The sequence below is a fragment of the Sinocyclocheilus grahami genome, unplaced genomic scaffold, assembly GCF_001515645.1.
Source record: "Sinocyclocheilus grahami isolate Dianchi unplaced genomic scaffold, SAMN03320097.WGS_v1.1 scaffold566.1, whole genome shotgun sequence".
NCBI classification, from domain to species: domain Eukaryota; kingdom Metazoa; phylum Chordata; class Actinopteri; order Cypriniformes; family Cyprinidae; genus Sinocyclocheilus; species Sinocyclocheilus grahami.
The window spans coordinates 1,593,280-1,615,501 of record NW_015505745.1 but is presented as its reverse complement, the minus strand read 5'-3'; the positions used below and the strand labels follow the sequence as shown (position 1 = coordinate 1,615,501).

The 22,222-nt window shown below is 37.6% G+C and overlaps 1 protein-coding gene across 1 annotated transcript in view; it reads left to right on the top strand.

The window, feature by feature from the left end:
- Positions 1 to 1,104: 1,104 nt before the first annotated feature.
- Positions 1,105 to 22,222, top strand: part of macf1a (microtubule actin crosslinking factor 1a) — a 176,573-nt gene continuing 155,455 nt past the window's right edge. Inside the window, exon 1 of the mRNA XM_016239453.1 lies at positions 1,105 to 1,334. Coding sequence (XP_016094939.1) covers positions 1,112 to 1,334 — 223 coding nt within the window. The 5' untranslated portion in view covers positions 1,105 to 1,111. The remainder of the gene's footprint in view (positions 1,335 to 22,222) is intronic.

The following is a 22,222-nucleotide window of genomic DNA, read 5'->3' as shown; positions in this document are numbered from 1 at the left end:
TGTGTAAAATATTTATGGTTACACCCAAAACATCCCCTAGGAAAAAATAAATATGTGTGCCCCCCCCCTGCTTAATTCGTAGGCTATACCATAGAAAACCCACTCATCACACGGCCTGGGACAACATTCTCGATTGTCCCCCCGACAACGACCCTGGTTCCACCACATTCTAGAGTTATTAAATCAAAGCATTTCTTGAAAATGGTATAAAAGCTTTTAAAATCCATATGAGACCAACACAAATACAGAGCTAACATTTACAAGAATTTGATGTGCATTTTACACTAAATAAAAAAAAAAAAAAAAGATATATTTTTACATAATCTTGGACACCCTTTTTTGTTATTAATTTAGATACTAAAGAAGAATTTTTGCGAATAATAAAATAATTTGAATCAATGGCAATATCTAAATAAAGTTGCAATTGTATATATTTTTACACACACACATATATATATATAAAATGTACTAAATTAATAGTAAAAAAATTAACATTAAAAAATAAATACTATCTCAGAGTAGCCATAGCTCCTCTAGCAAGCCTTTCATGAATGACAGGAGTAGATTGGACAGGGGAGCACATCTCCAAACAGCTTGCACTGAGCTCACTTGTATTGATGAGTTCAGCTGGTGTGGAATAATGTGACGGACAGGAACCTACTCTAGCCCCCTTGGGCCCCATTCCTTCCAGCTGATCACAGAGGAATGCACATCAGAGAGGTCTGGCCCAGCCAAATGCAGTGTCCAATACTGATCAGGACTGGTTTTAATAGTACTGTGACTGAAAGGAGAGTTCGATCCTCGTGCCACTTTTTCTTCTCATCATCATTGTTGAAGTGAGTCAGCGCTGTTCACCTAGTCTCCAGAAGCATCTGCCTTCGTCTCTTTTACTTTCATTTTATTGCAGTGTTCAACTGATGTGTTCTCACAAATTCGGCCTTATTTGGTACTCATGTTTTCTGGTATATAGTAGTAGTAGTACGTTGCCCTGTGGGTTATGAATTAGATATCTCACACATTATAGAGTCTCTAACATGCTTCTGTTTCTGTCCTGACCTTATTTCTGTTTCCCTTTTTACCCTCATATCCCTCCTCCCAGCCCCCTGGCGAGATGTCTTCCTCGGACGAGGAGAGCCTGAGTGAACGTTCGTGTGTGAGCGAGCGTTCTTTCCGCAGCGAGAGGTCCGGGGGCTCTCTCTCGCCCTGCGCCCACAGCACAGCCGGGCCCAAAGGGGACACTCTGCCATGGAACCTATCCAAACATGAGAGACGCAAGCGCAAGAGCCAAGACTCAGTGCTGGACCCCGCGGAGAGGGCAGTTGTGCGAGTCGCAGGTAAGAGATTCAACTGTAACGCTGAGAAATGTGTGTTCAGGAAGAGTTCTTTAGTGTTTAAAGGGATAGTTCAACCACAAATGAAAAGAAACCATTTACTAACCCTCATGTCGTTCCAAAACTGACCTTCTTTCTTCTGAGGAACACAAAAGAAGATTTTCTGAAGAGTGTTTCAACATGTTTGTCCATGTAATGAAAGTCAATAGGATCCAAAACAACAATGGACCCCACTGACTTGCGTTATATGGACAAAAACACATATACATTTTTTTAAATGATCCCTTCAAGCACAATATTGAAATCACCTTAAATCAGATACAAAAATTAGACCAACTTATTGAGCATATGGCCCTTGTTTTGTGCGTCCTGAGTCAATGATTTGATTTAAAGCAATCTGGCAGTTGACTAAAGTTGGAAAGGAGGACATGCAGTGGTTTTTAGATACTGTATACATTAGTTTTCTGGGATTCAGCATTGATACATGCAGCTGCATGAGGATCAAGTTCTGTGAAATAAACTACGATTTGGCTCGTGTGGGAGAAGAGAGGCCAAATGTTGGGAGCTGAACTGTTTTGAGACCCTTTTTAGACACGCTGGCTGTTGCTCTGGCTTTTCCTGCTGGGTTCATTACTCTTGACAGACCGTGTCTGTGTTGGTGAACTAAACAGCTGTTGAATACAGATAGAAAACTGGCTAAAGGGAAAGAGGTTTTTTTTTGTGACTGGGTGTATATGCAATCAAAAGTGTGAGAAGACACTAGTCACTGTTTACTAGCTTTATAAAAATGGATACAAGGCATATCTGGAATGCTGTGCAGACTGTCACGCTACAGAGTTTTCCCTGCCAATCCTAACCTCACATTTTTACGACCATGCGTCCAGCTTGTGTGCCTCTGTCAGACATGATCTGTGTTTGTTCCATCAACATTTGGGCGTTTTTTTTGGTCTGGGATGCTTGTTTGTTGTTATAGGGGAATGCTGGATGAAACTGTACAAGCTTTATGAATTTTAGCATAATTGTAAGCCTAAAATAGATGAGACTTGACAGCAATAACCATTGTTGACGTCTATATTAGAGTTATCATTGTTGTTATTTTTTTTCTGGATCTATTAATTTATCCAAAAATACATTACAAATACATACACACAATGACTTGAATACACCTTTTTCTATGATGAGCATGCATTCATTTTTATATTTGACGTAAACTATTAAAAATATGAAATGAAATGAATCAGGGTGATATAGCTGTCCTAATATTATAACAAATAAAAAGCCTCATTAAAAGAATGAAATTCTTGAACATCAAACTTTTGAGTAGTTAGGTGTCTTTTATTGTTGTTGTTGATGTTGTTATTATTATTATTTCTTAGAGAAAAAATATTTGAGCAAAACTGCTTCACTGCTCGTTCATATTTGAAAAACAAAACAAAAATCAAACAGTATTTTAAAATCTGAACTTTTTATAACAAAGCAAGAACAATAGAAAATAAATATAGATTAAATATAAATATATTTTATAGAAAATAAATTTATTTTGCAATAAAAATAGAAATTGTGACCTATTAAAACGATCTGCTTCAGTGATTGTTTAGTAGTATCTCAGACACTTAGTATGGAGATACAGAGGTGTCGAGGGACTACATCCGTTAAAATTGCTACTTTTTCAGGCAGTTCAATGGGCGACTCGGCCTGAATCCCTCAATTCGCTTGTTGCTATGGGTTACCTGTTTGCTTTTCCAGTCCCCCTTAGTTTCAATGGCTATGAAATAGGAGGGAAAGGGAATCAAAAATGTGAAAGCCCGAAAAACAAATAGTGAAGTAAGATAAAATTTAGCAAGATACTTTTAATTTCAATTTGAGATTGAAAAAAGAGAGAGTGGTTATGTGAAGCTTAAAGAAATGATTGAAAGGACAAAGAGAAAATAAAAAGAAGGTGATGAGAATAGATGAGGGAAGAGAAGGGGCAAAAAAAGGACAAGGGTCAAAGAGGAGGTTAAAGGGGAAGGGGAATGATGGCACATTAAAGGGATGAGGTTAGAGAGACAATGAGCATGGAGGGAATAACTGGAAGGAAGGCGTATGTGTGTGTGTGTGTGTGTGTGATATACAGCACTTCAGTCTTGGAATGTCATGCTGCAACACAGTTATGACAGTTGCCTAGAAAACATAGCGAGTTTCCAAACACAAACTACTCTATGCACACAGATCTCAGCTCTGACCACCTTTCATTTTATGTGTGCATGCAGGTGAAGCTGTTCGAACCCAAACTGTTGTACAAAGGCAATAAATTGGCTAAATCACAGCTACTTTTGAGTCTGGGTGGCCGTTTACTGTTGTGAGAGGTGTCTGAATTAGTACGCATTAAGGAAAGTGGATAAGAGGCTGATGAAGCCATAATTTCACACAGTTTAAATGTGGTATGACAGGGAGAGTCACAATGGAAAAACACTTTCATAGCGCTTCCCGTCAAGGTTTATTGTTGTTGCCCACCTACAGAGTAAGAAAAGAAACAAAATGTGTGCTTTTTTAATTGAAAAGATGTTGTTTGTTCCCTCGTTTTAGTTCAATCAGAATGAGTTAATGAATTAGTACAACATAGGCACAATTGTTCCCGTCAAGGTTTATTGTTGTTGCCCACCTACAGAGTAAGAAAAGAAACAAAATGTGTGCTTTTTTTAATTGAAAAGATGTTGTTTGTTCCCTCGTTTTAGTTCAATCAGAATGAGTTAATGAATTAGTACAACATAGGCACAATTTACTAAATCGAGGGAACTAATTATATTCCACAATATATGTTTTTTTCCAGCATGTCATGTACGGGGCTCCATAGAGACATCTTTTTACATTTACAATACCTTTGCCTTCATTTACTGATTAATTTAAGTAAATCCTTAAAAACATGATAACAAAATAATTTTTATAACACTGTGAAACATAATCTTTAGCAAATCTCAAAATGAGTATTTTTTCATTTTTTTTATTAAATTGCTTGTAGCATTTAACAAAGAATAGTTCAACCAAAATGGAAAATTACTCACTCTCAGGCCATCCAAGATGTAGATGTTTGTTTAAAATGAAAGGAATCAGAATAATCCAAGTAATCCACATGACTTCAGTCCATCAGGTAATGTCTTGTGAAATGCAAAGCTGCGTGTTTGTATGAAAAAAATCCATCATTAATGCTTTTTAACTGTCGCTTCGCTTATACTACCCCATCTGTCGAAATACTCCATAATCCATAATCAAGTCCACAAACATTGTTTAGAACTGTTTTGGACTGTTTTTGCTTGTAAACAGTGCTTGATCTGTGCATATTTCTCTCCTGATTCAAACAAGATGACTTTTTCACTGAAGAAAACAATATCATGGATAGAAGACTCGTATTTTAACCAGAAGCAAAGGTCTGAAGTTAAAAATGTCTTAATGATGGATTCATTTATTACAAACACACAGCATTTCAATACACAAGACTTTAATTGATGGACCGGAGTCGTGTGGATTACTGTGATGTTTTTATCAGCTGTTTGGACTCTCATTCTGACGGCACCCATTCACTGCAGAGCATCCACTGGTGAGCAAGTGATATAATGCTAAATTTCTCCAGATCTCCTCCGGTGAAGAAACAAACTCATCAAAACTCATCATGGATGGCCTGAGGGTGGGTAAATGTACAGCAAATTTATTTTTGAGTGAAATATTCCTTTTTTAATGTTTTATTTTGAATTTATTTAGATAAAACTGTATTTTAATACTGGTCCTTTATTTGTTTAGGAGCCTCAAAGATTATATGGCATGTTTTTTTTTTTTGGTAATGTTTATAGCTTTTATGTGTACTACCTTAATCACAGAAGCGAACTCCTTTTTGTTTGCATATTGCATAAGAGCATCTGTTTGGCAGAGACACTTTCATGTGCTTAAATGTAAAAGGAATGTGCATACCTTGTCAAATTGCAATCCGATCGATCAAGCGCTTGTAAATGCTTTTAAATGTAGACTAACTGTGAATCCTATAAATGTAGACTGTTATCCTCTTATTCTGAGCTGGATGAGAAAAGAGATCTTATTTATATACAAATCAGTAAACTGATCCACTGTCACTGAAGTAAATTGCCTGAGACATAATCCATAATGACTGCGAGCCAAAAAATATTGTACTTTTAAAAATAATTTTAAAAAGGTAAAAAAACAAGCAAATATCATCATTTACAAATTTAGCATTCCCTTCAAAGAATAAATGAATGAATTGAGACTACAGATTTTCAGGTCCATCTATCATCACAAGCAAATCTTATGGCATAGACAAAATAATCGCATATTATATTCAGTAGACATTTTATTTTCCCTGTGTACTAATATGGTCAATATATATTTGTTACTACTTGGAACATTTCTAAAATCCCAAACAATTTATTTACAATCTTTGTGACAGAGTTGATATGATTGTGAAAGAAAATATGAGCACATTTTTACCTCACAGTAGGTGAGACGTGGAAAGAGGAGAAAGGGCTGCCTTTATTTTTGCCTGATTTTATAAATGTCTTCACAGATATCTAACAGTGTTGATAAAATGTAGGGCTTTGGCACATTATAAAATGCGCATTTGAAACGGCACCTTGCATCTGCCAGCACATATTAATGTTTCTTTTTTTCTTAATTAAATATATTAGCGTTAATCTGTATGATGCACCTCTTCGCTTTAACCAGTCGGGGGCGACAAAACCCAAGACTCAGACTCAATAACATCAGCCATTGTCACCAAGAATTTCCTGCGCTGGATGTGCCTGGCGTGGCTGTGGAAAGGAAGGGAGCCAGGGAGGGATGGGAGAGGAGAGCGCAGGCATTGCGGGAAGAGTAGAGAAACCTGAACCCCATTCGCACTGGGGGAAAGAGAGGGAGGAGTGACACACGCCGTGTAGAAGCGGCCATTACATTGAGCAGCACGGATGGAAAAAACATAATAAAGCGGGTACCGGCGAGTCGACAGCGCGTCGACAAAGGAATACAAGAAGCACTGTCCGGATACCGTTTCATCGAGGCCTCATATCTGCTTTCGGAAGGAGCCGAACGGACCGCCCACCGCACAGAGACACACACATACTGGAGAAGCGCACACATATAAACCCAATCACCGGCCCGCGCGCGCTACAGTGGACTTTAAATACGGTAACCGCTGGGATTCTGATCTAAACCAATAAAAGAGGGGGTTATATAGTAGTCCATTTAGATTTAAACCGTTTCAGACCTTTAACCGTCATATAGGATAAGGGATATTTACTCTAAACATAGATCTTTTTCGTATATTTATTTATCTAATCTTGTATTGACGGCACATTTACAGGAACCGCCGGTCCAAAGTAGCTTTGTTTCACTAGATTTATTTAATTCATCGTGTTTACGATCACTAAATATAACTGAATACGCTTTAGAAACATATTGAAGCGTGAATAAGTCCTTATCCACTGTGGATATTTAACGCAAACGGGATTTGACAGCTGTTGTCGGACGGCCGGGATCCACCGTCCTGGATTACTCTATCAGCGGGCCGCTGTAAATCGGCCAGCGGGAGTGAGAGGCGCTATGGCCGGCTACATCCCGGGCTTACTGCCGGCGAATCACTCCCAGGAGAAGGAGTTCGCACAGGCGTATGAGGATGTGCTGGAGAGATATAAAGGTAAATGACTCACTGAAACCCCGGTTTGCTGTGTTGTTGACTTAGGGAAAAGTGTATGCGGTTGCTGTAGCTGGTATTTTGTGCCTGCTTTACATTTGCTATTTGTTGTCAAAGGACAAGGTGGTGGATGGTGGGTCTCTATTCACATGGGGTTGTGACAGGGCAGAGGACATCTCTGTTATATACAGGGAATGTCGTTAATGAACCATTTTTCAAAGTGGGAAAATTAAAAAAAAAATTTAAAAGGAGGACTGAGTGTTTTTCAAGGGGCCACAATAAATGATAATTTAGCCAAAATAAAAGTACAAGCTGTGTTCCAGTGCTCCCAGTACTTGTCCAGTTTTACACTGCTGTCAGAGCTTGTCCAGAATCCTTCAGTATGTCTAGTTTTGATGTATGAGTTTGTCCAGTTTCACACAAGTGCAGGGGTTCCCAATTTTGTTCTCTGTTTTTGTCAGCCTTAAACCTTAGATGATCATGAAAATATTTACTTGAAATACCCCCTGAGATTGTATGTTAATATTTCAATAAATTAATTATACATTCAGATGTTCATGGTTTCTAATATCTTGGTTAATAAACAAATATAATAATAATAGTAAGTATTATTATTATTGTTGTTAGGCATTAAAGTGAAATCTCAGTTGTGCAGTAAAATAACAAATTAATATATGATCATTGTAATAATTTTATTTTACACAAATTGCAATGTTGAGATAAATAAACAAATAAATGTGTTGTTATATATATATATATATATATATATTACATATTATAATAATTTAAATCATAAACATATTTTAAATCTGTTACGTTTGTTACATACATTATGTTCCCGCAGCTCATGCAGAGATTGATTTCACTGTATTTACTATGGACCAAGCAGCTCTGTGACACTGAAAGCACAGACTCGGGAGCTGCTTGTGTGTAAATAATCCCAGTGCTGCACTTCACTCAAACATGCAGCGCAACAGAAATATGCTTAATTAAGCCACAGTCTTTGATTTGATAATCACACAAAGCTATATCACAATTATTAGTTTGTTTTGTTTAGTTGTGCTGCCCCATTTATTTATTTTAATTTTGTATTCTATTTATTTATTCCTCAACTCACGAACCCCCTTTTGAGAAATCTTGCCCTTGTGTCTCAGCTTGTCCACTGTTGTCCACTGTTGTCCCAGCTCGTCTGGTCGTCTTCTGCTGTCTGGTCCTCTCCAGTGGTCCACTACTGTCTGAGCATGTCAGGTGTTGGGAATCAGTGAAGGATTTTCCTTAGATAGACAGCTGTGAACCCCTGAGGGCTCTTGTGTACTTCTGACTTGTGAAATATGAATACCTCAAATCTAATTGACCGTGATGGAAATATATGGGAGAGCGAGTGATGTCAGTTGATTCGAAGAGTATCTGTGATGCAGGCCTGATGAAAAGGGGGCTTTTAATTATTGATGAAAGTAATGAAATGCGATTCTGTCGGGGCCGTGGGACAGGGGCCTAGGATAGCTCTGGGAGCTCATTTCATAGTCTGTGTTCTTAATGGATCCTGTATATATTAAATGGTCATTTTATATCTGTAAAGAATGTGCTTATCTTTGTGAAAAGGCTTTGATATTTAGAAACCTTGTCGCTGTCCTTTAGAGACACCACAAAACCACCTCTAATAGAGCCTATAAAAATAGAATATCAGTTGTGGATGTACTAATGCATCCAGCTGTTCCTCTCACAGTGTACTGTTTGCCTTTTCCATTGAATGTATTTCCTTTGACTGACGTTTCGTCAGTGTAACTCTTTTGAAACAACAAGGCTAATATGAGCAGGAGTGAGCAGAGTGCGTGGTAAATCAGGCTTAATTAATTGTATGCATTACACCCACATAAGCCAACAGAAATTTTCAAAGTGGTTGCTAAGGGAGTTGTTTTATTTTGATGAATGAAGGACTAAGGGCAGCAAGATCTGAACTTATGCAACCCTCAACTTCCTTCTTGAATTCTATTTATGCCTCTCGTTTATTCTTATTCTTTATGTATTGATGCAGACAGCCTTCCCTTTTCTTCCCAGGCTAGCTTTGTCAAAGATCAATAGATTTAACTTCATACGCCCCACTGACTCTCAATTGGACGTGTATGTCACTGTATCTATTGTGACGTGTAGTTTGTTTTTAAACTACTAATGTGTTTGTAATTAATGTGTAGGTGTGTTCAAACCTTTAATTTGTGTATTTTAAATATCATGTGACGTTTTCATAGTTTGAAACTTTCTGCGTCAGTGTCATTCAAACGTTCCCACTGTTTGCAGTGAAACTTGAGCAGCCACACGTATACAAATGTGTGTATATTTCTGAATGTTTTTATAAGGCTTTCAGCTGTGTCACTTGTGGCAGTTTCATGAAGAATAGGAGAGGAAATGTGAGAAATGAGGATTTGGTAGCTTATGAAGGTGTCACTTGAAGCTGATATCGGAGTTGGACACATGATACAGGGTTAAATAATTCAAAGGCTTCTGTATGTGAGTGCACGTCTGTTTATAAGAGGGTGGTGGCTATTTGGACCATATTTGTATTTTGTTTTGAGCTTAAGTTGTTTTTCCGTATGCTGTGAGTTCTGAAGCTCAAAGACAATAGGAGGATATGGAAGACCGACTTCTGTCCAGAATGAGAATGAGAAAACAGACTCGTTCTGGATATACAAGCCACAGCAGCTTGCAAATGGCAGAATAGGATACAGCCCTGGTGCTGGTGGTCTGCTGTCACTCCATAAGACAGATACAGTTGATATCCTGGGGACATGCAAGGAAGAGATCGTGAAATAGTCACAGTTGTAAAAACCTTCATGAGATGCATAGGAATTGGGCTCCTTTATTTAACGCAGATGCTTGTAACTAAAGTTTTATACCATATCCAGTGCATTGCATTCTTGTCATTTGACTTTGTCTCATGTTTACCCCCCACCCACAGTGTTTGCCTCACTCAGTTTTTTGGCCTTTGGCCTGTTCACCCTGTGGTCTCTGATCCCAGTGACCCTCAAACATACACAAACACTGGCTTCACAAAGTGTGTTTGTGTGTGTCCATTTCCTCTAGTGAGCCAGAGGAAGTGGCCATTTGAAAGGAAGCCTCTTCTAGCTGTCTCGTCAGTTTCTTTGTTTGTGCTGTAAATACCCTAAAAGATGTTCCTGCTGCTTTTTGTCATTAATCCAGTTAGAATGCTTGTCATGTTACTTTCATGCTATTTATTTTATTCTGAAAGCTAGTTGTGCTTTCAAATCTCTAACTTGGGTGTTAAATTCGAGATGAAGTGAAATTAGCAACAGATTTTTTTTCCATATTGTGACCTACATCAGAGTGAAACCGATTACCGAAAAAGAAAAAACATAGAGTGAAGACTTCTATCCATCAGTTTTGATTGAATGGAGGAAGATCCGAATGTGTGCTTGCCATCAATTGGTCAATTGTGAGAAAGAGGTTTAAGTGGACGAAATCATTGAAGAAGTCCACCATATGTCACCAGAAAGAAGTCTGTCAGTTCGTCTGAAGATTATGACATTTTGATTTAAAAATGATAATATGCATATGCATATGATGAATTGAAAAAAAAAACACATGCATGGATGAATTGTTCACAAAATCGCAATAAGAACAGTAACTTTTAGAAAACTGGTAAATGTTATATCATGCTGACTTTGAAATTTTGTAGCTCATGCATTGTTTCTGCTACAGATGTGAAATAGTGCAGCTTATTGAGTGTGCTATAATTTTTCTAAGTGATTGTTTCACCAATAAAACTACTAAATTGAAATAAAATTAAGCTTTGATTCATTTTGATTCATTGATTGGAAATTATGCATTAGGATTTGATTCTTTCAGACGGAAAGTCCCAAAAACAATCCAGTGTTTGTCTATTGAACCTTCAACCTTTTGCTGGTTTGGAAGGGGAATGTGAGCTTTAGTGAGCGCACAGAGGCAGACAAATGATCGAGGATGGATCGTTACAACTGTATTTTTCCACATGGCCTAGTTTCCCCTGAATCCTTGTCATTCCGCCTCTCACGGTAGACTGCGGTGACCGTGAGTACACACAGCCTCAGCCTTGGCCTCTGTCTTCTCCCTCCCTTTCTCCCTCATTCTTTCTCGCCCTTTTCCTCTCTTGCTGCAGCGCGGCAGGATTTCCTTCCTTGCACTTCCTGCTTGGCCACATTCTGCACTGGCACCTGACTGTGTCAGTGGGGAGAAAGCCGTCAGATGGCTGATCCTCTTTGGTTCAGGATGTTAGGTGACATGGCGGAGGTGTCCTGTCAATGCTCATTAGACATCCTTCCTATGTAGCAGAACTAGCATATTAGTGTTTAACATTGCATTCATTACTTTTATCTAAGAAGCAATGCTCTGAAAACATTATGCTCATTCAAAAGATATTCTAGCTATGTTTTTAATGGAATACTTGTGTGATGTTTACTGCAGCATGTGGAACAGTATGTAGGCCTATTTTGCCAAAATAACATTTGGCTACATTGTTGCCAATTAATGGCAAAATATTGCATGTTTAATTAAATGAGTGTCTTCTGTTTTTCTTCTTCTTCTTTATTTGCTATAAGTAAAATAGTGAAATGCACTGGTTTTAATGTTATTAAATGTGGTTTTAATGTTACTTTGAAACCTGATTTAATGAACAAATTGATTTATCCACTGGGCCACAGTTGTTTGTAGTTGGCATGAAATTCATGAAAAAAGATTCATGAAAAGTGATGTATGCTGAACTTCTCCAATCATTTTGTTTGCATAAACCTTGCTCTTTTCTTACAATCGACTGCAAATTAATATCTGCCTCCATCCAGTCAACAGCCGATGCATAGAACCAAGCCCTACATTCTCTTCTTTTTTCCATAATTTACACACTGACTTTGTTGTGTTTTATTGAAACTTTAAACACTCACATCTTTCTTGTCATGCTGACCAACAGACAGATGCTTGGTTTGAAAGTGACTTCTGTGTGAGCTGTGCCTCATACATCTTTACGCTATTAAAAATGGACAATGGATCTGTTTTGCATGAAAAAAAGACTATTTTAAGCCTCCTTTGCTGTGGGCATGTTTCTAAAATGCAAACACAGTTTTCTGATTTAGCGTCTTTCTCTTTGCTAGTCTGGTCCTGTATTTGAGCTCTTTGTCCTGTTGGTGCAATTGCAAGCTGACAGCCCCATTCTGCAGTATTCAGGCCTGTGAAGGGTTCTTGCGTAATGAATCCTCAGCTGACTTTGATACCTTTAACTCCTGCGGTGACTTACTTTTGCATTGTAGTCTCAGAAACATTTTGCTGAACTGTTTTTGACATGATTCCCCTTTACATAATGTCTCTAGCCCTTTTTACACAGACGTCCTGCTGCCGGTGAGTCTGCTGTGATGAGTAGTGCTGGTGGGCACTGGGTGCTGAGCTTTCAAGACAATCACTGATGACCCTCAGAGTGGCAGGTCATCCAGATTTGAGACCATAGCGGCTGTTCTCTGGTACCAGGCTCTGCTAGACACACACACACACTCATTGCTGTGCTTTACCTCAGGGGTTGCTGCCAAAAAAAAAATACTGGGAGAAAAATGAGCAGGAGCTGAAGAGCTGTTTTTGAACGAGGGTGCAGTAGAAGATGGCCAGATCTGTGATCGTGAATTAATCATTAAGGTTGTGTTAAAAGTATGAGGCCACAGTGGCTATGGAGAGACATTGATTGATGATAGATTGACCGAGAAGGCCTGCTCTTTTTTCCCCCTCAGTCCATTACAAAAAGTAGATGACTTGTATGCTTTGCAAAATTACTCGCACTGTGAAATCATCCTACCTGGAATATTTCCTGCTTTTCTACAAATGCAGCACTTTATAAGAATGCAGTATTATCTCAGACCCCTCAGATAATATGGTCAATTAGAAGTGATTCTGTTTCGAATAAATAATTAATTATAAATTTTAGGGGTGCTCCGATTGATCGGCTATACGATCGCTATCGGCCGATAATGGCTTGGGGAAGTTTGATGAAAGATTGTATTACTGTACTGCGTAAAAAGAGAATCACAATGCTCAAAAAGCATTTTCAGTAACTGTCTTTTCACTATTTGGATTTTCAGGTCAAAGTTAATCAAAACTTTGCAAGAAAAATATAAATTAATTAATTTCTCCAGTCTCCTGCATTCATAAGCATATGAAAGGAAGTGAATTTAACACGGTCCAGTGTGACTCTCCGTTAACTGTAAAGCAGACATATGCTGTAAAACTGAGATGACATTGACATGACATTTCCTTATCCTCTTCAGGTGGTGGGAAGCACCTGTGTGTGTGTAACAAGGACATTCACTTCACTCATCCTCTCTTGCTCTTGAAAAGAGTGTGTGCATGTGTGTGCTTTTGTTGGAAACTCTGTACAGAATATTTCCATTCCTTTTAACTCCATCTGCTGTCTTACCAATTTCTGCTGTCCCTACCGGAAGGGTGAATGTGTATAAATGCTGATTACTCCGAGTAACTAATTGAAGTTCAATAATGTTTGATAAATTAATTAATCAAATCAATATAGTTATGGGCTTGAGGTATGGTCGCAATTTTCAATTATTTTATTAGAAGTAATGCATTGATTAAATTGATCAATAGTGACAGTGAAGACATTTATAATGTCAAAAGAATTGTATTTTATCTGCTGTCCCTTTGAACTTTCCATTTATCAAAAAACAAGCAAAAAAAACCTCCTGTTTGAGTACTTTAATCTTTGTGTATTTTAAAGTGAATATTTTAAGCTTTAAAAATGTTGGAAATTCAGCATTTTCATTACAGAATATATTACATTTGAAAATGTATTAAAATACAAAATGGTTATTTTAAATTGTAATAATATTTGACATTATCTACTGTAGCCAAATGATGGTGACAAATGATAAAAATCAATTTTGGTTTTGTTCTTCTAGATTATTTACATTCAGTTAAGCATGGTTAAGAAAGAAGTGGTTAAAATGCTGGCTCTTATGCTAACATGGTACCATGGAAATATCATGGTTTATTGAAATACCTTGGACCACCAAGTAATATAGTAAATCATTCAACTCTTGTGAAGATTTATGATTTATCGCATAGCCACTGCTGATCTCAGTGGTATGAATGTTTTTGATGCTCTGAGGCGCATGACTCTCAGCTGAGAGCTGCAGTGGGAATGTTGCCCACTGATTGTGGTGGCATCTGATCCTTTAGCCACACCGATGAATGCTGGGACTGTCTTACAACAGTCTTGGTGTGGATCTGAGAGAGCTTTATACCCCTATTTGATTGTAAATAGTTTCCACACAGGTGAGAATTTTAAGCTTTAAAATTACCTTATTAATTCCAAAGGGAATTCTGAAGAGGAAATGCTGAATTTGGTTTATAGAGTACAGTAAAGTTTCCTCCAAGTCATATTTACATAAAATATTGCATAGATAGGCTTGTCACATAAAAGCCATATAATTCTTTAAAGTTTACTTACGTATTCACAGGACACAGGACTGTCTTGTAAAACTGTAAATGAAGAGTTGATGATCCAGAAAGAGAATGAGAGTGCATTTGCCTGAAAGCTGAGAGATTTGCCATTCAAATCAGTCCCGTAGCTAATCTCACTTCCCGGATATGTGCCTTACGGTCAGACCTCCTGCAGGGGCAGCCCTAATCTCACTTATCCACCTATTGCATGTAATTATTGCCATATTAGAAATAAGACCAGCATCTCCTCACCTTGCCTGTACAGTGGGCCGACCCATACTCTATTGCTCTGTCTGCACTTATTGTAGTTTTTGACTGAATGCCCTTGTAAAGAGCTCCACTCTGCTTCCTTCTTTTTGTGCCTTTTATGAGGATTTTTGTCTTTCCTTGTACAGATAATGGTTTAAAGACTAGAGCTATGGAATTTGCAGGGAACCAGCATATTCAATCAGACCTGTGAATTTGTAATGTGTGACATTAAGAAATTTGACAAGAACATGTCTGGGTTATATTTTAGTCATAATTTTTTGCAATTTTGTTTGCCTAAATCATTCCTTTCAGCTTTAAGATGTATATTTTTGTTTTTATTTGTTTTTAAATTAATCTTTTTTTATTTATTCTTTATTTAGATTTTTTTCCACATTAAGATAGTGAGAATGTGTGGGAAAAACCAGTACTTAATCAGAGTCTTAACAGTTTAAACGGTTAAACAAATTTTTTTTTTTTTATTGTCACCTTAAACATTTGAGCAGTAATGTAAACACTTGGGGAAGTTAACTCACTGCCTCTCATATTGTGGCAGGTGAACACTGTGCTGTCCATCAGCAGTCCATCACTGTAATCCATGTGTTACATCACAGAACCCATATACTGTCTTTTGTGTAGAGTTTTTCTTCTGTGTGTGGGGCACTACCATAGACTTTGATGTGAAATGTCAGAGATTCCTTCTTTTCTCTTCTTTGTCAGAGCTGGGAACCAAGAATCTCCAGTTTTGTCTTCTCATCCTCTGACTTTTTCAGTGACTCTGATTAGTAGGTCATTAGTTACTGGGAATTGTAATCTGTTTTGGCTAGAGCTGTGTTAATAAGATTTACTCTTAACTGACATGGCTAAAATTACCAGTTTACGAGACAGACATCTGTGAGAGGCGGCAAAATCATTGAGGCCATTGTAGCTTTTTCAGTCTGTGTTTATCTCGTTAATTTTGGTCTTTGGCTTCATTTGGGTTTTGGACAGTACTATTTGTTGTTCTGTTTCAGTGAAGACTAATACAATTTGGTTGCAGTGTTCTGAAGTTCTGGAATTCTTTTGTTTATTAGATTAGGTGTTCCTAACCTCCTAGCCTGTCCTTACAAGTGCTTCTGTCAAAATAAGAGGTGGCAGATGGCATAGACGCTTGGTGAAGTGAACCGAATGATGCATTGACATTCCCACTTGTCTGCACACGGTATCCAGCTGTTAACTTTCAGATGTTTTTATCAAATATACTGCGACACCTTTTGAACAAAAGTGAATATGGATGAATATCCACAAAATTCAGGTCACTGCAAAACCTATGACAGGCAAAATACCATTAGCCTTTAAAATGCAAACATCTTGCCAAAAGATTAGGCCATATGGATTCTAATTTTAGTGTAAAGATAATAAAAAGAGAGGAAGTGTGTGTGTGAAGGAAAAAGGAAGGCCAAGATCTTCAATTGTGTTCTCACACAATAGAAATATATGTCAGCATAAATTAAAATGTATATTCCGCTGTTAGCATTGTCGCCCTGAAATGCTTCCCAGTTATGTAATACCTGCAGCTTGGATCAAACCAAACACATTGTGGTTTAATTGTTTTATCTAATCTCTCGGTAGATTCCGCAGAAAGATTGATGGCTCTTGATCAGGTGTAAACAGTTATCACACTCTCTCTTTTGTTTGGGTTATTTTTTGTTAATGTGTTTTGCATGTCTGGCCCTGTCAATAGGGAGGAGGTGGTCAGTCAGCCCTTCTGGTGAAGGATGACCCACTCCATCTGTCCAGGGTCAGGTGGGCATTTATGGTAATTCACTCACCCGTTGAGTTGAGGGCATCCGGAACGATTTCAAATACCCAGTCATGTGACACCATGCTTGAGGAGGGCAGTCTAGGTTAAAGGCCTGTATTGATACCAAAGCAAAATCTTTAGCACCTACACCAACGTTCAGGAGATTTGGTATAGTTTATTTATTAAAAACACAGCTAATACTCTATAGGATGCATTAAATATTTTTTTTAACAATGGTCCTCAATTTTTTTGTTTGTTTCCTGAGAGTATTTTTCTGTTTGCCATCAAACTCTGTCTGAATAGTTTTGGTGTGAAAATTGTGCTTTATACTTTAGTTTATTTACTTGCATAGGATTTAGCATGAACAGGTTTTAACACAATCTGGCGTTAAAAGAGATTTTAGAGGGAAAAAGTTCAAGCATTGTGTTTCAAAGCATTAAGATGGTACTTAAGGATTACTTGCACAGACTGAAAGATTCATCAGAGTTTGAATTTAGATTTTAAAGTATTTGAATGTTTACTGTATTTTACATGATGGTTGACTGAATGTGCACTTTTAATGGATATGGAAACTTGGAAACTTTCTAAATCACCCTTCAACTCCAATCCACACTTTATCTACTTTCTTTTTTACTGAAAGTAATAATGAAGTGACAGGAGGTAGCAAGAGGCATTAATAAAGAAAGTAAACTGTAGAAAATTCATTGTAAGGCTGAGAGAAAGATACCCCTCAGTCACTTTTCCTGTAGCATGTGTGTGTGGGCTGTTAATGATATGTGATGTGCTGGAGAGGGATGTAAATAGAGGTGTCTGTCTAAAAACAGCCCTGCACACTGTATACTTGCCCTCCAGCTGAAGGAGTGGGAGTGGAGGAGTGGTCAGGGTGACACAGCAGCTTGCAGCTAGAAGCAGAAGTGGGGCCGGAGCTGCATTCCTGAAATAACAGCAAGTTTTGGGAGGTGACCGGAAGGAGGAAGTCACTATATGGTCCCGTGCCTGCTTGGGCCAGTTTAAAACTCTAATTTGTTTGGGGGAATACACATCACATATTTTGTTTTAATACCATCTATCACTGTAAAAAATAAGTGTAATTTTAACTGTAACATTTTTAAAAAGTGCTATGGAAAAAAAACTGTTCATCGGTAAGTTCCCGTACTACATACAGGGAAAAACTGTAAAAGATCTAACCAGACATTTCATGTAATTTTACAGTAAAATGCTGTTCATTTTACAGTTTTTAGAAGTAAAAAATAACAAATCAATGTATAATTTACAGTCAAAAACTGTAAACTGATATTCCCAGAATTCCCTGCGTGACATTCCACATATGATAGTATTTTGTTTAAATAATCATGTTTTTTAATAGTTTTTGTTATCAGTTATGTACATTAGGGCATTATGTTTAGGGATGCACCGATATGAAAATTTTGGCCGATACCGATAATCGATAATCCTTTATTTTTGAAGCACGCATCTGAAGTGTCTCTGAAGGAAATAATGCATTATTTATCGGCTTTAAGATATCGGACAAATTTTCTTATTGGCCGATACCGATAACAGAAAAAATGAGCATTTATCGGCCGATACCGATATGGTGGCCGATATATCGTGCATCCCTAATTATGTTACATCTTCTGTTGTTTAATGAGTTTATTGCATTATTTAAGTATCATGTGTGTTACCATGATGGTGTTTTGTGGTTTGCATGAATGACTCCGTGCACCTTCTATATATTAGTATATACTTCTGCTTGTGGTGAAGCTACTTGTGATGAGCTTTGATTCTTCATGTGGCTTTCTCTTTTACCACCTGCATTATTATGGTGGTTGTCAGTATGTTAAAGGTACAAAACAGATTTTAATAGCAGTGTGCGTTGTTGAATTTACTGGTTTACATTCAAATTTTCTTGTTTGTAAATTACAGTTTTGTACTGTACAATTTACAGTTTTTGGCAGTAAATGGGTTTACAGTTTTTCTGTATTTTTTACAAAATTATTCTGGCAACCACACCTGCCAAAATTATTTTGTAAAAACTACAGAAACTAATTTTTTTTTACAGTGTAGGTTTAGTTATCTTGTTTTTTTTTAACTTTAGCTGTCTAGACAACGTTTTTAGGCATATTTTGAGTCAGCTGAGGTCACACAGACATGAGTTTAGCTGACTCGAAACATGCCTCCAATGCCCCCAAAAAATGCTGTCTAGGTAGGTAGCTTATTAGGATTTGAATCACTCTTAGTGCTACCTGGCCTCAATTTGGAGACTTTTCTTTTACTTTATTTTCTGCTTTAATAATGCCATACTGTTTCTACACGTGCACACTTTTTCTTGATTGGTTTATGCGATGACTAATGTTTCATATTCTTCTGGTAAGCAACAGCTGTGTCAAAAGCTAGTCTTTAGTGTTAGGTCTATCCAGAAACAGACCTTTTGTAAGCACCTTAGACCCTGCTGATAAAATCACTCTCCCCTGATGAAGCTGTTTTATGGAGCCCATCCAATTCGGCGTCTCCTCATCACTCTGTCCCACTTTCAGCCCTCGACCTTTCCCTACTGCTCTCTTAGAGCCAGTTCTGTTCTGCTTTATTGCCCCAGCTAATAAACACGCCTCAAATTTAGCAGTCTGAATGGAGTCTATGGACTGAAATGGATGGTAATATTTTATGATGTGATTGCTTTATAATGATTTGGTTTCTCTATTTCTCTTTTTGTTTTGGAAATGGGATTATGTGAATGGTCTAGGGTCAGAAACTTATGCGATATCTAATGTTAGCAATTCTAATATACATGATAAATGTCTGGCCTGGACCTTTCTTTTTTTAACAAGTTTCCACAATATTTGAGCTCCTTTTGTAAAAGTTTCAGTGTTATGTATGCTACTGTTCAGTATTTATATACGTTTTTGAAAGAAAGAAGTCTCTTCCAAATGCCAACTAAAGCTGTATTTCAGATAGAGTAAAAACAGTTATATTATGAAATAACCATTTTCTTATAGAATTTTCTGCAGCCATTGCTCCGGTCTAGATCATCAGTTAAACTAGAGATGCACCGATTGCAATTTTCTTGGCCGATTCCGATTTTTTGTTAGTGTGATCTGCCGATACCGATTCCGATGTTCTTTCGAAGAACTATAATTGACAGCATATACAAACAAAAATCTACTTTTCTTCAACGCAAAGTTTTATTTTCATTAAAAAAAGTAAAAAGTCAGTAATAAAAAAAGTTTTTAAGTAGATGTAAGTTTTTATTCAGGTAAGAAATACTACAGAAATTAAAGTAATCAAATGTAAAATAACACATTCAGTCATTTGATTACTATAATTTCTGTAGTCTTCATTGTAAAAATTAAATACAGATTAATGCTTACCACATATTCAGTCAAGAGCAGAAAATTATTTTCTTTGTCTTTTGTTTTTTGATTAACATGACAGACAGCAGCAGGAATACTGGACTGCGGTCCCTTTAAGAGTTTATCCACGGACCCAATATACTGTTACACAACATGCGTTCTCTTTCTCAACTATTTAACGTTCCAAAACTGACTGTGTTTAAAAGGATACTCGCCAAGACGGGCATTTTGACATAATTTTGTATGTATTTGAACGTTTTAGCGCAGTTAGCCACTCATTTTGGTATTTGTGACTCACAAGCTGTTTGAGACTAATATAGATCAGTGGTGCTTTTGGTGTAAGCGTGAAACCTGCGGGAATTACTAAAATAATGAGTAATACAAGCACTATTTAACCAGAGCGAATGAGACATGTGTGAGAGAGAAGGGGTCGTCAGAGAGAAGAGAGTGAGTATTGAATGTTATTGCCTGTGCCGCTGGTAACAAAACGGATCGGCTCGGAATCGTAAAGAAGTGAGACTGATCGGCCGATCATGAGGAAAATCGGCCGATTCCGATCCCTGGCCGATCGATCGGTGCATGTAATGTACTGATTTGATGTTCAAGAAACATTTCTTGTTATGAAGGGTGAAAACAGTGTGCTGCTTAATATTTTTGTGGAAACCATGATACCTTTTTTTATGATCCGTTGATGAATAAAAAGTAATTTATTCTATTATTTTATTTATTTGTTTAAAATGTTTTTAATTTTTTTACATTTCTTTTTTGCTATTGATGCAGTCCTCTTTGCAGCCCAAACACATCACAGGCAGCCCACCTCAGGTCTTTCCAAGTCTACAGTAAATTTTTATAAAGATGTTTTGAAATATTTAGTCTGTAGACACAGCTTTTCTGACTGTATGAGTCTTAAATGAAGATATGCCGGGGGGTTTTTTTTTTTTTTGAGTCTTCTCTATATGAATCAGAAGATTTGGCATCGTTATATTTTTTGCAATAATTGTATGAAAACACTTCTTGTAAATCAAGAAATGTTCTTGGCCTTCAGATAAATTATTATATAGTTATGTTCCCCCTCTGGGATGTGTGTGTGTGTGTGATTGAAGTGCATGTGTCTGCGTATGTATTTTCATGTCTTGACGTGTTGTATGTGGGTAGTGCATTGCATACCCTAGAGAGACGCCCAAAACATCTGCTCCTGCCTTTAGCGCACCTGGATTGGGTGCTGTCCTACAGCATGATGGGTTACACTTATATACTTTCTGTCTAGCTCCCTGTTCGTTCACAAGGAAATGAAAAGCGAAAGTACAGACGTTGCTTTGAGCAGTTTGCCACTCCCTCTAACACACACCTTTATCAGCCACACTTATAGTTGAGGCTCGTCTGGTCTGTAGACAGTTATTTTACTGTGTTTGTTATTACAGACAGATAGATGTGGTTAATGGAGTGAGATGACTGTCTTTATTGCATTAACATAGATTAATGAAGTTTCATTTTATATTGACTTGTGCTCACGTGTCAGTTATGAAGATGGATAGCACTATCTGGGGAGGGATAAGCAAAGCCCCTCGCTGATCTTTGACCTCTCACACATTGATGTTGGAGATCTGCGTGTGTGGGTTTCCCAAGGGCCGCTGTGCTCGTATGGAGCTGTGCAAAGTGTTACACGGCTATCTAATGACCGTCGGCTGATGCTCAAGTCTTTAATTTAATCTGCTCCTCCTTTCCATGGTTCTCTAATGGAGTGTTCTCAGATTTACTCTCCATTTCCTCCACACTTTATCAAGTTATTTCCATGTGCCTGCTCATGCTCACTTGATGATGTTTTTACCACAGACCATTCTTTTCAGTTTTCAGTGTTTGCCTCTTAAGGCTCATATTTGGATCATCTCCCATTCTTTATTTGCATCTTTCATCATTTCTTAGTTGCAGTGCTGCTGCCTGCACTTGCTCTAATTAAAGGGGTCATATGATGTTAGGGTTGGGTATCGAGAACCGGTTCCAAATTTCCAATAATCGGGTATTCGATAAGACGTGCATTTCGATTCCGCTAACGATTCCCGCATTCGCATTTTAATGTGATTTTAAACTATTTAAGTGCAGGAAGGGAAAGAACTTGCACACTGTTTGCGTGCAGCGCACACATCTGAAGCGCAAGCACAGAGAACATTGGTCCTGATGCAGGTTCCCGACCTGTGTCCGTTCTCGAACTGTTCCGTGCATTTCCACAAAGGTTGTTCCGGGCCAGAACTGACTTCTCTTTCACATTTATCGACCAGCATGCACGAAATACGTCAGTATATCATTATAAACACAGTTTTTTGTCTTAAGTTAATGTAAACGGATGAGAAAGAAAATGCAT